General features: G+C 44.0%; 1 protein-coding gene across 8 annotated transcripts in view; it reads right to left on the bottom strand.

Annotated features, from left to right (window-relative positions):
- LOC308611005 (transducin-like enhancer protein 1) overlaps positions 1-13,513 on the bottom strand; it is a 240,702-nt gene extending 227,189 nt beyond the window's left edge. For 4 of the 8 annotated variants that reach the window (XR_014014724.1, XR_014014725.1, XM_081259958.1 and 1 more), the window contains exons 1-4: positions 12,359-13,513; positions 11,462-11,562; positions 9,959-10,022; positions 9,800-9,844 (exon numbers count right to left, since the gene is read on the bottom strand). Coding sequence is in view for 4 of the 8 variants with exons in the window: in XM_081259958.1 (XP_081116084.1) it covers positions 9,800-9,844; positions 9,959-10,022; positions 11,462-11,562; positions 12,359-12,382 (234 nt within the window). In the remaining 4 variants the exon portion in view is untranslated. The remainder of the gene's footprint in view (positions 1-9,799; positions 9,845-9,958; positions 10,023-11,461; positions 11,563-12,358) is intronic. The other 4 variants (XR_014014726.1, XR_014014727.1, XM_081259956.1 and 1 more) reach the window with 1 other exon arrangement.
- Between the last annotated feature and the right edge of the window lie 116 nt (positions 13,514-13,629).

Here is a 13,629-nt window from a genome sequence, read left to right as displayed (position 1 = left end):
GAATCATTGTTTTGTGTGTGCATTTGACTCCTTACTACTGTATATGTAGTTGACAATAAGTACTTTTTTGAAATATCTAGTCTTTCTAGATGTTCTAAAGTGCCTGATATATGTTCAAAGTAGAGGTAGTAAAGGGACATTTTGTAAATATCTTTTTGTTAAAATTCGTATGAAATGTTGTTTTGGGGGGGACGGGTGGCCAAGCCACCTTTTTGAACAGTAGGCAGTATGCACTGTGTTTGTTTGTGCACTGGTTCAAGGTCGGGGGGAGGAGAAGGAAGTGCAAAGAGCTCTGTGCCAGTGTGTTTATAGTGAGGCAAGATTAACCATTGTCTTTTTTTATGTTCCTGCATTTTGTTTCACTTTGCTGTGTATATAGTGTATATAATGGACAAATGAGTCCTAATTTACAACACCTAGTCTTTCTAGATGTTAAAGAGGTTGCCAGTGTATGACAAAAATAGAGTTAGTAAATAATACATTTTGTACATTTTGTGTTAAAATTTCTAGGAAAGATTGTCTTCTGAAAATTTGAGCATGATAGCCCTCTGGGTTGGTGGAGGGGGGAGAGAGAGAAGGGGGTTGGTCTTAGAATGGCTAGAATGCTGGTATTTTGAAGACACTCTCAGATTATAACTGTTACATGTGTGCAGTTCATTCAGTACTGCTCTGTATATAGTGGACAAATTAAGTCCTTATTTGAAACATCTAGTCCATCTAGATGTTTAGAAGAAGTGCCCAACGTATGTTAAATGTAGAGGTAGTAAAATATCACTTTGTAAATATCTTTTTGCTAAAATTCACAGGAAGTACTGTCTTTGGGAATGTTAAATGTTAAACCACCTCTCTGAGCAGTATACTATTGTCTATACTTGTTCAGTGGTTTGGAGGAGGGAAGGAAAGAATTGCAAAAGGTAATATGCTAGTGTGTTCATACCTGGACATTTTCAGACAAAACCATTTATTGTATGTTCATTTTGTTTTCCTGTGTATATAGTGTATATAATGGACAAATTGAGTCCTAGTTTTGCAACATCTAGTCTCTAGATGTTAAAGGGGTTGCCAGTGTATGACAAAGTAGTAAAATTAGCACATTTTGTATACTTTATTGAAATTCATAGGAATGCTTGTCTTCTGTAAATGACTTTTGGATATGAATTTGTTCAACCACCTCTAAGCATTACACACGCACGTACTTGTCCACTGGATTGGCGGTGGAGAGAAGGAAGTGAGGGAGGAAATGGTTCAGGCCAAAATGGTCATATTTAGAAGATACCTCAGATTATAACCATTGTTACATGTGTGCAATTTTATTTAACAGTGCTGTGTACATAGTGGACAAGTAAGTTCTTATATGAAATATCTGTTCTTTCTAGATGTTTAGAAGTGCTTGATGTATTTAAAAGTAGTTTTAGTAGAATAATGCTTCTTGTAAATAGCTTTTAAAAACTGATGGGAAATACTGTCTTTGGAAATGGAATTGTTAAACCTCCTCTCTGAATGGTATACTCTGTGCTTGTTCATTGGGTTTAGGGAGGGGAGAGGGAAGATTGCAAAAGATGTTTTGCTAGCAGGTACTAGAACATTACAACTTATCCATTGCTTTATATGTTACATGCATTTTGTTTAACTTTACTGTATATATTTTGTATATACTGGACCAGTGGGTCCCAATTTTATAATATCTAGTCTCTAGATATTAAAGAGGTTGCCAATATATGACAAAAGTAGAGTTAGTAAACTAACACATTTTGTACACTTTGTGTTAAAATTCATGGAAAGGCCGTCTTCTGAAAAGGGCCTTTGGAAGTGAAATTGTAAATCACATCTAAGTGACACCTGTGCCTGTACTTGCCCAATGTTGGATGGATGGCAGAAAGGAGGTACTGGGAGAAACGAAGTGTTCTAGATTAGAATGTTCCTATGTAGAAGACACTTTCAGATCTAACCATTGTTACATGTGTGCAGTTTATTCAACACTACTGTGTATATAGTGGACAAACTTAAGTCCTTATTTGAAACATCTAGTCTTTCTAGATGTTTAGAAGTGCACAGAGTATGTTAAAAGTAGAGGTAGTGAAGTAACATGTTTTGTAGATATATCCTTTTGTTAAAATTCATATGAAATACTGTCTTTTAGAAATTGAGTGATCAAAATGATCAAACCACCTCTCTGAGCAGTACACATTATTTTATTTGTGCTGGTTCAGGGAGAAAGAAGAAAGTGTAAAGGGCTTTATACCAAGACTAACCATTGTCTGGTGTGTCTCTGCGTTTTGTTTTACTTGGCTGTGTACATAATGTACATAAGGGACAGAGGGTCCAAATTTACAACGTCTCATCTTCCCGGGTGTTAAAGAGGTTGCCAGCGTATGACAAAAATAGCTGATAACTACATTGTGTACTCTTTGTGTTAAAATTCATTGGAAAGACTTCTGAAAACAACTGGAGGAAGTAAAATTGTTAAAATCCCCTCTAAGCATTACAGATGCTTATTATTCTTGTCCACTGGGTTGACAGAGATGAGAAGGGGAAGCTTCTAGGCCAGAGTGTTCCTGTTTAGGAGACACTTTGTGACTATAGCCTTTGTGTGCAGTTTCTTCAGTGCTACTACATGTATACATAGTGGACAAACTTAAATCTGTATTTGAAACATCTAATCTTTCTAGACGTGTAAAAGTGCACAACATATGTTGAAAATAGCTAAAAGTAAGACCTTTTAAGTATTTTTTTTCTGTTAATTCATAGGAATGGTTGTATTGGGGGAGTGGAAATTGTTAAACTTGAGTCTTGGAGAGTAAGGTGACTATTCACTGGGTGGTGGGGAGGCGGGGAGCGGACAGGGAAGGAAGTACAGAGAAGGGATCTATGCCCATGAGTCTTTAGACAAGTTCAGATTGTGTAACCATTGTTCTATTTGTGTGTTTTAGTTAATATTGCTGTGTATTAAAGAATAAGCAAGTCCTAATGCCCAAGGTATATTAAAAGTAGAGGTAGTAAGATAACCCCTTAATAAATGCCCTTTTGTTGGTTTTTAGGAAGGGCTGTGTCTTCTGGGAGCATCTATGTTAATCCACCTCTTGGAGCTAGATATAGTCCTGTACTTAGTCGCTGATATGCTGGGGGAGGGGTAAGAGGAAGGGTGAAGGGAAGGGCTCTTAGCTAATATCTTCATATCTAGAAGACAGTTTTAGGTTATAACCATAGGTCTAAATGTGCATTTTTGTAAAGTACCAATGCTTATTACGGACAAGGTTCATTCATTATTTTGCAGCATCTAGGCTTTTTAGGAGTCCTGAGGTGACAATGTATGATAAAAAGCAGAGCTAGTGAATTAACCAATTTGTAAATATCTTTGTTATAATTGGTAAATAAAGTAGCATCTTGCACATGGAATTGTTAAACCATCTGAGAAATGTACACCAGGACTTGTTCATTAGGTTGGCAGCAGAGGGGCAGAAGGAAGTATAAAAGGGAGGGAAGTATGTGGATGTGTTCCTTTTTATATTTTGATGATAACCATTGATGTGTGTGCATCTCTTAGCTGTACTATAGGAATACATTGTTAAGTAATTCAGTGGAAACATACCTCCTTGCTAATACTTTAATAGTTTAGATCAGATAATGAATCCTCTTAAAAGCATTATACTTTGGGTACTGTGTTGCTTTATGTCTCATTTTTAATTGAACTTTAAGGGAATGTAGTATTTTAATCATAACTCTGCCAAAATCTTTATCTAGAGGCCTGTTGCGATTTTTGTCTTTTCTGAAGCTTTTGTCGCCAAGAAAGGATTACATTTTTTTTCCTTCCAGATTGAGTTGGTGTAGTGTATTTTTGGTTATCAAAATACTCATAGCTTTGGGACTTTGAAATGATAAATATTCATGATGTGTGAAAAAGCATGATACATAACTGTATGATCTTAATTACATAAAAATGGATGCTTACTTGTGTTTAAATACACAAACAAGACCTAGAAGGATGCATCAGATGGTAAACTGCTTGTGATGACGGATGACTTTGTTTTTTGCTTCTTGTGTTCTTTGGTTTCCTATTATGCACATGTTAACTTTTAAGAAATAAATGTTATTTTGAAAACCTTAAAAAAAAAGAAAAAGAAAAGTTTTGTTTTACCTTCATTTATTCCTTCTTTTCCCTTCCTTTATGTAGATCTGAGTTGTCCTTTTCCTTCTCCTTGAAGAACTTTTCTAACATTTATTCCAGGGCAAATCCGCTGCTGATGAGTATCTCAGCTTTTGTTTGAGAAAGTTTTTATTTCTCCTTCACTTTTGAAGGATAATTTCACTAGACACAAAGTTCTAGGGTGATTTTTTTTTCTTGCAACACTTTCAATATTTCACTCAATTCTCTTCTTGCTTGCATGGTTTGTGATAAGCCCATAATTCTTATCCTTATTCCTTTAGAGGTAGGATATTACTTTCTTCTGTATTCTTTCAAGATTTTATCTTTCAGCTTCCTACAGTTTTAATAAAATATGTCCAGGTATAGACGTTCTTCGTATTTATATGCTTGGTGTTCTCTGAGCTCCCACAATCTATGGTTAATCCGTCATTAATTTTGGAAAATCCTGGGCTGTTATTTCTTCAAATATTTCTTATTCTCTCTTTCTTCTCCTTTTGGTATTTCAATTACATGCATATTACACATTTTGAAACTGTCTCACAGTTCTTGGATATTCTGAGTTAAAGTTTTTTTAAAAAATTCTTTTTCTCTTTGCATTTCAGTTTGCAAAGTTTCTACTGACATATTTTCAAACTCACTTACTCTTTCCCTGGCCATAGGCAATATACAGGTTCCGAAGCCTGGTGGGGACTCATGCCTCTGGAGGAATGAGTCCCCTCTGGTGAGAGGAGCCCTACTTTAGGGCCTGCCTAGTCTAACCCTTTTTACAGAGTGGAAAACCAGGGCCAGGCAACTTGTTAATGACTCACCCAGTCACTAACTGAGGTCCCTAAATAAGTGACCTTAACCCACTCTATCTTACACCAAGGTAGATCCCAGAGATCAGCGGGGACATTCCGGCCTCAGCCCAGCCCAGCCCTCTGGAGATGGCAGAACAAAGGGGAGGGGAGGAGAGGGAGGTTCTCTGACCCAACACGTGCCTCCCTTGCCTCACCGGACCCTATCCCATCCTGTCCTTACATAAAATGCTGATATTTTGTTCCTCATGGGTTTTTTGGTTTTAATTTTGAACTTTAAAAATACTGTTCACCTTGAGTGCTAAACTTTTTGACACCTCCTTTAAACTCTGTGCCAGAGGCAAAGGCCCCACTCACCTCACCCTAGGCCAGGCCCTGGACAGAAATCTGCAACTAGCCCAGCTGTGGAAGGGGTCAGGAGGGTGCTGCTTAAGGAGTGAAGAATCTGCCCTGCTTGCCAATAAAAAACAAAGGCTAATCCTGCACCTCGGAATCTAGGTTCTAACACAGGGAGCTTTATCTCTTAACTCCTACTTGTAAAGGACAGGCCTGGCTAATGAAATCAAGTGGGGGACCACTCCAACCTTGAAGACAGCTACCTTCTTTGTATTACAAGGTGGAGCTTAACTCTAAGTTCCTATACTCCAGCTGGTCAGTGCCATTCTGAGATACTGACTTAAAAAAAAATCTCAAAATGAGAAACTGCAGACCGAAAACCCAATGGTTTAAAAACAGGAAGAAAGGTAAAAGGCACAAATTGTAAGAGTCACATCTAAGGAATTAACCCACAGGTGAATCCCTAACAGTTCCACCTTAACACTTTTAAAACACTACTAAAGAACAATTTCTTTCTAAAGAGAAACTTTAAAGCACACATCAAAACTGTGAAAGCAGTTTCACTCCAAAATTTATATGGTCTGAGACACTGTGCTTGCTGAACTATATCACACAGAGTTTGGAAATGTTCAGCTCTCGTCTGGTTTTTTTTTCTTTCTCCTCTCCTTCCCCACCCCACAATCAGGATTGCAGAATACTTTCCTTTCAGAGCTAGTCCTTTCATTTATTTTTAAATTCTTCCACCACCCGAGAGCCCTAAGCACTCACTGCCTGCCTTCAGAAGAACACAGACACAGAGAGGCAAAGTAAATGATCAAACTCACCGCATTGCTGGGGCTCAACCAGAGCCCCGATAACACATTTCAAATTTTCTTTGGTTCTTCGACCCATTTTAACCTGCGGACAGTACTGCTCAGTTGGTTACAACTTCCTACCTACCCACAGCTGTGGTCCCCACAGACCAGTCAGTAATGCTGATTTTCCTAATTTTTAGAACGTGAGGCTCACCCCAAGGTGTCTCACAAATGATGAAGCTGATCAAAACAGACAAACACTGAGAACACGCACGCAGTGGGGTAGACTTGGGTCGCTAAGCACAGGCCCAAGGGTGATTCCACCACTGGCCTCATGCTCCAGTGGCAGTGGGGGAGGAGGGAGACAGGGAAGAAGCGCTGAATTGGGAACCAGGTGAGCCAAACTCAAGCTTCAACAGATGCTTGGCCCTGACAAGTCCCAGACTCTGAGCACGCACCCAAAGTTGCAGGCAGAGCAAAACACCTACCCAATCTAACACCTACCACCCAATCTACTTCACAGGATGAGGCAAATCGCTTTTGAAAACTAAGTGCTATACAAAGTTGCCACCAATGACAACTCATGGCACGGCTTCATCAGTGTGCTGAAAAGGTATACAAGTGGGATAAATCAGGCTTATATAAGTACTTACAGTGCATCTTATTCCCCAAAATATCAAAGGAGGTAATACCACTCCACATGACAGAAAAAAAACTTTCAATATCACACTGCCAAACACACTAGGCACAGCCCTCAAACGCAATTAGACTCATGTTAACCTGCTACTTTTTCATGTACCCTAACACTGGTGGTATCAGAATTGCTCCATCTTTCATGAAAAGTCTCCACCTCTCTGTATAGAGATATCTAGAGTTTACACGACCTACCTGAAAAGAGGACAGGCAGGAATCTATAAAAGGCTCAAAGGAAAAATATTTTTGTCTTCATGCTACAATTAAAGATTTAAATATCCATAACCATCCTGATTTCGTTGACTTTTCGGTAACCAGCCACAAATAGAAGCAGAGGAAGTGAGGGGAAGGCTTATCAGGAAGTGTTGACACAACATAAACACAGACTGCGGGCACCAAACCAAGTAAGGAAACCACAATTATACCATTCTTGATTTGGATGCACTTCCACTTTAAAACTTCCACACGGAGAAGTCGGTGGTGAGATTTGACACTGAAACCTCTCAAACTCACTCCTCCAACAAAGCCGCTGAAAGGTGGGGAGGAGAGCGGTCATCACACTGGAGACAAATCTTAACAACATTAAAGCTCTCTCCGCGGAAAGTTTCCCCATCACTGCATTTTTTCAGTAACAAAGATGTTGTCAGAAATGACAATTTTTTGTCCCCTGATGATGCCTTGCTAGCATTTGGTTATAAGCCATAAAGCAGGACTAATTTCAGCCTGTCAGGAGTCTCACTAATGCCCAGTTTCCCCCTAGAGAGAATTCCTGTCAAATCTAATGAGAGCTCCAAAGGCCCTCTCTACAATATAATGAGCACTTAGGCCATGCTGGTGATCAGGCGGCAAAAAGCATCAGTTTGAGCCTGGCTACACCCTGGGGGCCAGACGTCACCAGTTTTAATAAGAATTATGATTACTAGCTGCACCAAATGCCTCCTCAGACCTTATTATTAATGTGTGACATTCAGAAGCATGTTTTTCAAATGTAAGGCCACTATAAACTGAATTACAATTACAGCACTGTTCTGCATACCACTCTAGTTAAGGGTCTGTCAGCATTTACAATATAAACTAAATTTCAGGGGGCTTAATATCCTACTATGAAGAACACAGCGTCTCTCAGCTTTTCACATCTTTCAAATTACTAAGCATATTATTAATGCACACTGGCTCATGGACAGACAATATATACCCACAAATGCCCGATGGAATACAGAAACTCATTAGAAAACTATTTCCACACAATGGGGTTCCTGACCCTCCTCGCCCCTTCTTCCTTCTTCCTATGCGATAAAGAAGAGGTCACTCCACCAAGCAACCTACAGGAACCCAGAAGAATTTCACACCTCCTGTAGCTCCCCCAATAAATCCAGCACCAGCACACATCACATAGAGGTGGCATTCCCTTGTATGGAGTCGGTGAGGTTATTAAATCCTTTGAGTTCATGAGTTTAAGAGAAAGCTCAATCTCCTCTTACCCTTCCAGAATATTTGTTGGGGGAAAAAATGTGCCTTTAGGGTAACTTAAAAAAAAAAAGTGGCACGTTAGAACTCCTTGACCAAGTCTATTTGCGTAATTAATTTAAATCATCATATATCTTCTAGCTTAATTACTATCAACAAGTTACAATTGCCTCAATCAGGCACTAGCCATTTAAGCACACAGAAACAAAGGCACAAACCCAACATAAACTAGGCTACCAACTTCGCAAATCAGAATAAAATCAGCACTTTTAAAGGCCCAATTACATTGTTAATGAAAGGCCCTAAACTTAACTATCTCCTTCCAAACAGATAACTGAGAACAGATCTAAGGTACATGACGATAAATTAACATTATGAAATCTATGATGAATTAAAAATCAAAGAGCGCAGAGTTACAAAAGCAGAATTCAACTCTGAAACACACTTGCTTAATGAAAGTCTTTGAATATAAGGGAGATCTGAAGGCTGAACTAATCAATTTCTCCACCGGCACGTGCCCCCCGCCGGTCAGCCATGCTCTTTAATTTAATGAAACAAGGGTTTGAGATGAAATAGCACATATACATCAAGTAAGAATTGTATTGTTGCACTTTGAAATGTGTCCAACTGTGCAACTTCATCTGATGATAATTTTTTAAGAGGCAATCGATTTCTAGAAGACTTATTGTACCAGAGTCTTGATGAAAAACTGAATGTCAGCATATCTCCAAAATACTTACACCCTGCCATTAATGCTTTCTTTGGCAGACAATGACTACTCAATCGAGGGTCCTTTGGGCTGAGCAATCATTTAGCTTTTCTTCTCTTATGAGATCCTTAGTGCCTTGTTCCCGCTCAATATTCTTTTTATACACCATTATAGTAGCCATAAGTGTGAATTTTATGGGAACTTGCAAACTCGTAGTCATAGCTCTAGAGCTTTCCAGTCAGTAATCTTTTCATGCTTTTAAAACCACTAGGACTGAAGCAACGCCCAACATATGCTGTGGTCATAAAAGGATGCTTTTTTCACCTCCAAACCTGCATCAACTGAGACATTTTTCAAAAAGAGGTTTGCTAATAAGCCACTGATCCTGAGTGTCACTTTCTGTAGCCCCAAAGCATAGGGAGAACTCCATAGTTAGTCATATTCCTTGTTTAACCCGAACAAGGACACTCCCGAATACCCTTCTTTCCCACAGAGATTCACACTTCTTTCCAAATCAGCATAAAAACATTAGCTATTATGAACTTCAGAACTCTACAGGATACCCAGATCTTTCAAGAGGAAAATAAAGGTATCCAGGCAGAAAAGTCAAGTCAGAGCCTCAATTCCTACCTGCCTATAAACAGGCTAGTTTACACTTCCAAAGTACCTCTCACCCAGTAACTTAAACATTCTATAATTGTCAAGAAGCAGCTCCTGCTGCAGAATACTGCCACCAATTTGAAGGAAGGGAAACCAAGGCTGAAAAATCCCATACAAATCCCCCCCCCACTCCTGAGGACAAAGCCAGTATAATAAAATCATGACTTACTTCTCATTTCGAGATTTTGCTAAAGCTTACCTGTTTATGCATTTCTATGTTTAATCCATATGACATTTCATAATACTGTAAAAAGAAAAAAGAACCAAGTATTTCATTAACTCACATTTTGTAATGCCGAGAACCCATATTTGTTAATATTACGTGAAAAGGAAAAAAAGCCTAATCTTTGATACCTACCATCACATAGTGCCTCTGCATTTCTGTCTTTTCACTTGCCAGTTTCTCACATTCCAATTTAAGGCTACGAAAACAAAACAGGCAACTTAATGTAAACATTATGTCACTTGTTTTAACATCTGCCTCACATATTTGCACTTCAAGTAAAAACACAGACCAATTTGGAAAAACCATAAACTATCTAGGTAAACACCCAAAAGCTTTGTCCTTGCATTTAATAGGGAAAAAAGGAATACGATGAACAGTACAAGGTATCCACTCAGCAACTATTCTTTTCCTTCTTGGTACAGACCTGGTCTCATGCCAAGAATGAAAAAAATCTTTCAAAACCTCTGATCTACTCAGAAGACTGATTTCTCCTCCTGGTCATCTGTTCACTCGTACTTGCTTCCCTGCATCAGAGTTTGCTTCCCTGGACTTCACCAAAACCTGGCCTTTGCACAACCTTCAGTCTCAGGCATAGGCCATCTCTGCCAACTCAAATAGTCTCTAGGTTTGAAAACTGTACCTGTAAAGTTACTTCTACAATTGTTGGTCCCTTTTAAAACCTTTGTTTTTTAATTCCCTGCCGAAACGTGTTACATAGCTTCTGCAATTAAGTAGGTTGAAGTCTTCCCTGCTTGGTAAACATAGAGTAGGCAGGTATGCTTCAAGCTCTAGAGATTATCTTCAAGTAGACAAAAGGCCAATAATCACAAAGCCTCTGCAAAATAAGAAAATTCACACCCAAGCATCTGTGTTTTTCAAGTGTGACAAAAATAAAAACTGTCATTACACAGTTATTTCTTCACTCTAATCAGCTAAAACTTAATAGAAGCGGGAAGAAACTAACATTTCTAGCAAGTCCACTATGGACAGGGTGCTTTACAAATAATTTACATTTATAAATTTTCTGAAGCAGCTCTCATTAGATGAAGACGCTAAAGCTGAGATGGCTATAAATGTGACTCCAAGCCCTGTCCTACCCAAACCAATCCAGAATGAAGCCAAAGCAGGTGGGCTTCCCTCTACACACATCCACCCCACCGCCCCCCTCACCACCGCTAATGATGGGCACAGCTGAAAGCATCTACCCTCCATAATGGACTTTGCCTCAAAGAACTCAATTCTAGTATGGCCAACAGTGATTTCAACACCCGCTTTGCCTCCCTGAACCTGTACTCCTGAGCTGGGGCATCGACTGAACCAAGGTTTCAGCTCAGCCTGTTGCAAAATAAATAAATGAAGTGCAAATATTGACAGTTCTCATGCAACTCCTAAATACACGAAAAAAAGGCTCCCTGGAACAGCAACAAACGGGCAAAAGGGAAACAATGGGAGGAGGTGGAGACAAGAGGAGAGGCGGCCCGGGAAGAGCCGGGAAAGGGGGTAACGTGAATGACAGGTCTTAACTGCGACTCCACATGCCACCGCCTGGACGCAAGTACTAAGTACAGCCGCCGCCGCCACCAGGGGCACGGAGCTGCCGGGGCGACCACTCACCGGGCGCGGCCGGACACGCACCTGTGATACTGCGCCTGCAGGAACTGAAATTCCTCTTTAATCCGGTCCAGGGACTCCGGGATAGTGAACTTGAAGGGCTGGCCTGCAGCCTGGTGCGGCGTCTAGGGACGACCAGCGAGGGGGACCGAGGGACGGATATGAGGGCGGTTGGATAGAGAAGTCAGTCAGAGAACAAAAGAGTGGGTGGGACATAAACAAAAAATAAAGTTAGAAGTGGCGGAAAACAGAGCCCCAAACTCGAGTTTGCGCTTCACTTTGGGGAGAGGAAAGGTAGACCCTCCCAGATCCGAAGCTTCTAAAGAGGCTTGGAGCCTCTTCCAGCCTCCAGGGCGGGTCCCGGTAAGCGCGCCCGGGTCACCTGGCTGAAGGGACAGGAGCTTCCCGGCGGCGGCCGCCGGGGAGCACCTGGCCAGATTGTCGTCGACACCGCCGCCCTCTGCCTCACCGGGGCGATAATGACCCCGGGCACCAGAGGAGAAAACCCCCTTACGCTCCTCGTTTCCAGTGTCGCTGGGGCCACCTCCAGGCGCGCCGGAACGGGGGCCGCATTGACATGTAAATAGGCGAGACGAGAAACAAAGGGGGGCCGCCCTACTCGTCTCGGGGAAGGGAGAGGATGTGGCCGCAGTAGAAACCCCAGTCTCCCCGAGCGCCCCGCCCGCCCAGTCTAGACGTCAAGTAGGAGGGAGCCCAGAGCAAAGGGGGGAAATTGAGTTTCAGTCCACTCCCCACCACAGGAGGGGAGGGCCCGGGACCTCCCAAGCCTAGCACCCCTGGAGGCCAGGGTCTCCGCCAGAATGCAGCAGCCACCCACCTCCTCACCCACAGCAATAGCGCCCACCCCCCCACTCCCCGCCACTACCCTGCTCCCTACTCAACCACCCGACCGCGCCTCACCGGGTGCCGGCTCTGCGGGAACATCGCTCTGGCGGCGGCCGCGGCTCTGCTCCTGGGCAACTCAATTCTCTGCTCAATTTCCAACTTTAATCTCGCCGAGGAAAATTAAGCCGGGAAGCCAGGCAAAAGCGGGTAGAGCGCTGGCCACGCACGCAGGCGCGCTCGGCGGGGCGCACAGGCCACTCGGCGCCGGGCCGCTCCTGCTCCCGCCGGTGCGGGCTCCCGCGCTCAGGGCCACATCACGGGGCAACACGGGCCCGGCTGCGCCAAAAACCTGCGGGGCGCCGCCGTCACTCGGGAAGAGGGCGCGGGGGCTACGCTCCAAACAGCGGCCCTCGGCCTCCCGTGCTGGGAGGTGGGGGCGCGGTGACTCCCGCCGCGCTCCCCTCGGCGATCCGCGTGCGCCGCACCCGTCCCGGGCAAACAAATCCAGGCGGGCTGCTCTCCTTTGCTATTCTCCGGGTCCGCCTATTTTCCGGGTTTTCCCCGCGGCGCTGGCCGCCGGCGAGTTGCAGGTGGCGCGGCGCTCCGGGCTAACCCCACCCAAACAAACGTGACGGTGTACAGGCCTGACCCCCGCGGGTCCAGGCAGCGCCCACAACCAGGCACCCGCGGGCTCCCTGGAGGCGGCGGGGTGCGAGGTCCCGGCCGCAGCAGAGGCTCCGCGCCCGGCGCTCCGCAGCCTTAACCCGAGCCGAGGAGCGCGGGATGACGATGAGGCGGAGAAAGTGAGGAGGGCGCGCCGGGAGGCAGCTTGGCACGCCCAGTGCGGCCGGCTCTCGGTGTTCTCCGCGGTTAAACAAACCCTCCTAACCCTCCTGGGCTACTCCGCGGAGGGCAGTCCCGCAACCGCTCGCTGCTCCTCGAGCCCTGGGCGCATCCGGGCGCCGCGGCCCGCGCGCACTCGTCCTGCACGGCCGGCGCGACCGCTCCGGACCTTTCCTCCGAGCCTCTCTATAGACCCCCTTTCTTTCCTTCTCTTCGTCCGCCTCTCCGCAAAGGGCGCTCCAGCTCGCTGCAAAGTTCTCTCACGACGCGGGGAACGACATCCGAGATGGTGGGGAAAAGCCCAAGAGTGCTCTCCACCGCTCGGCCTCCCTCCCCGGCGGGCAAACTCCGCGGGCGAGTCCGGAGTATTTGCGGCGGAGGTTAAGTCGCCGAGGGACACCGGAGGTCGGGGTTGGTGGCGCGGGTCCCGCCCGGCCGTGCGAAGGTGGGGGTGGAACAGTCGGCTGCCTCGGGGACGCAGGGCACAGGGTACCCGCCGCCGC

This window comes from Mesoplodon bidens, assembly GCF_964165515.1.
Source record: "Mesoplodon bidens genome assembly, contig: HAP1_SCAFFOLD_49, whole genome shotgun sequence".
NCBI classification, from domain to species: Eukaryota; Metazoa; Chordata; class Mammalia; order Artiodactyla; family Ziphiidae; genus Mesoplodon; species Mesoplodon bidens.
This window is presented reverse-complemented; position numbering and strand designations above follow the sequence as displayed.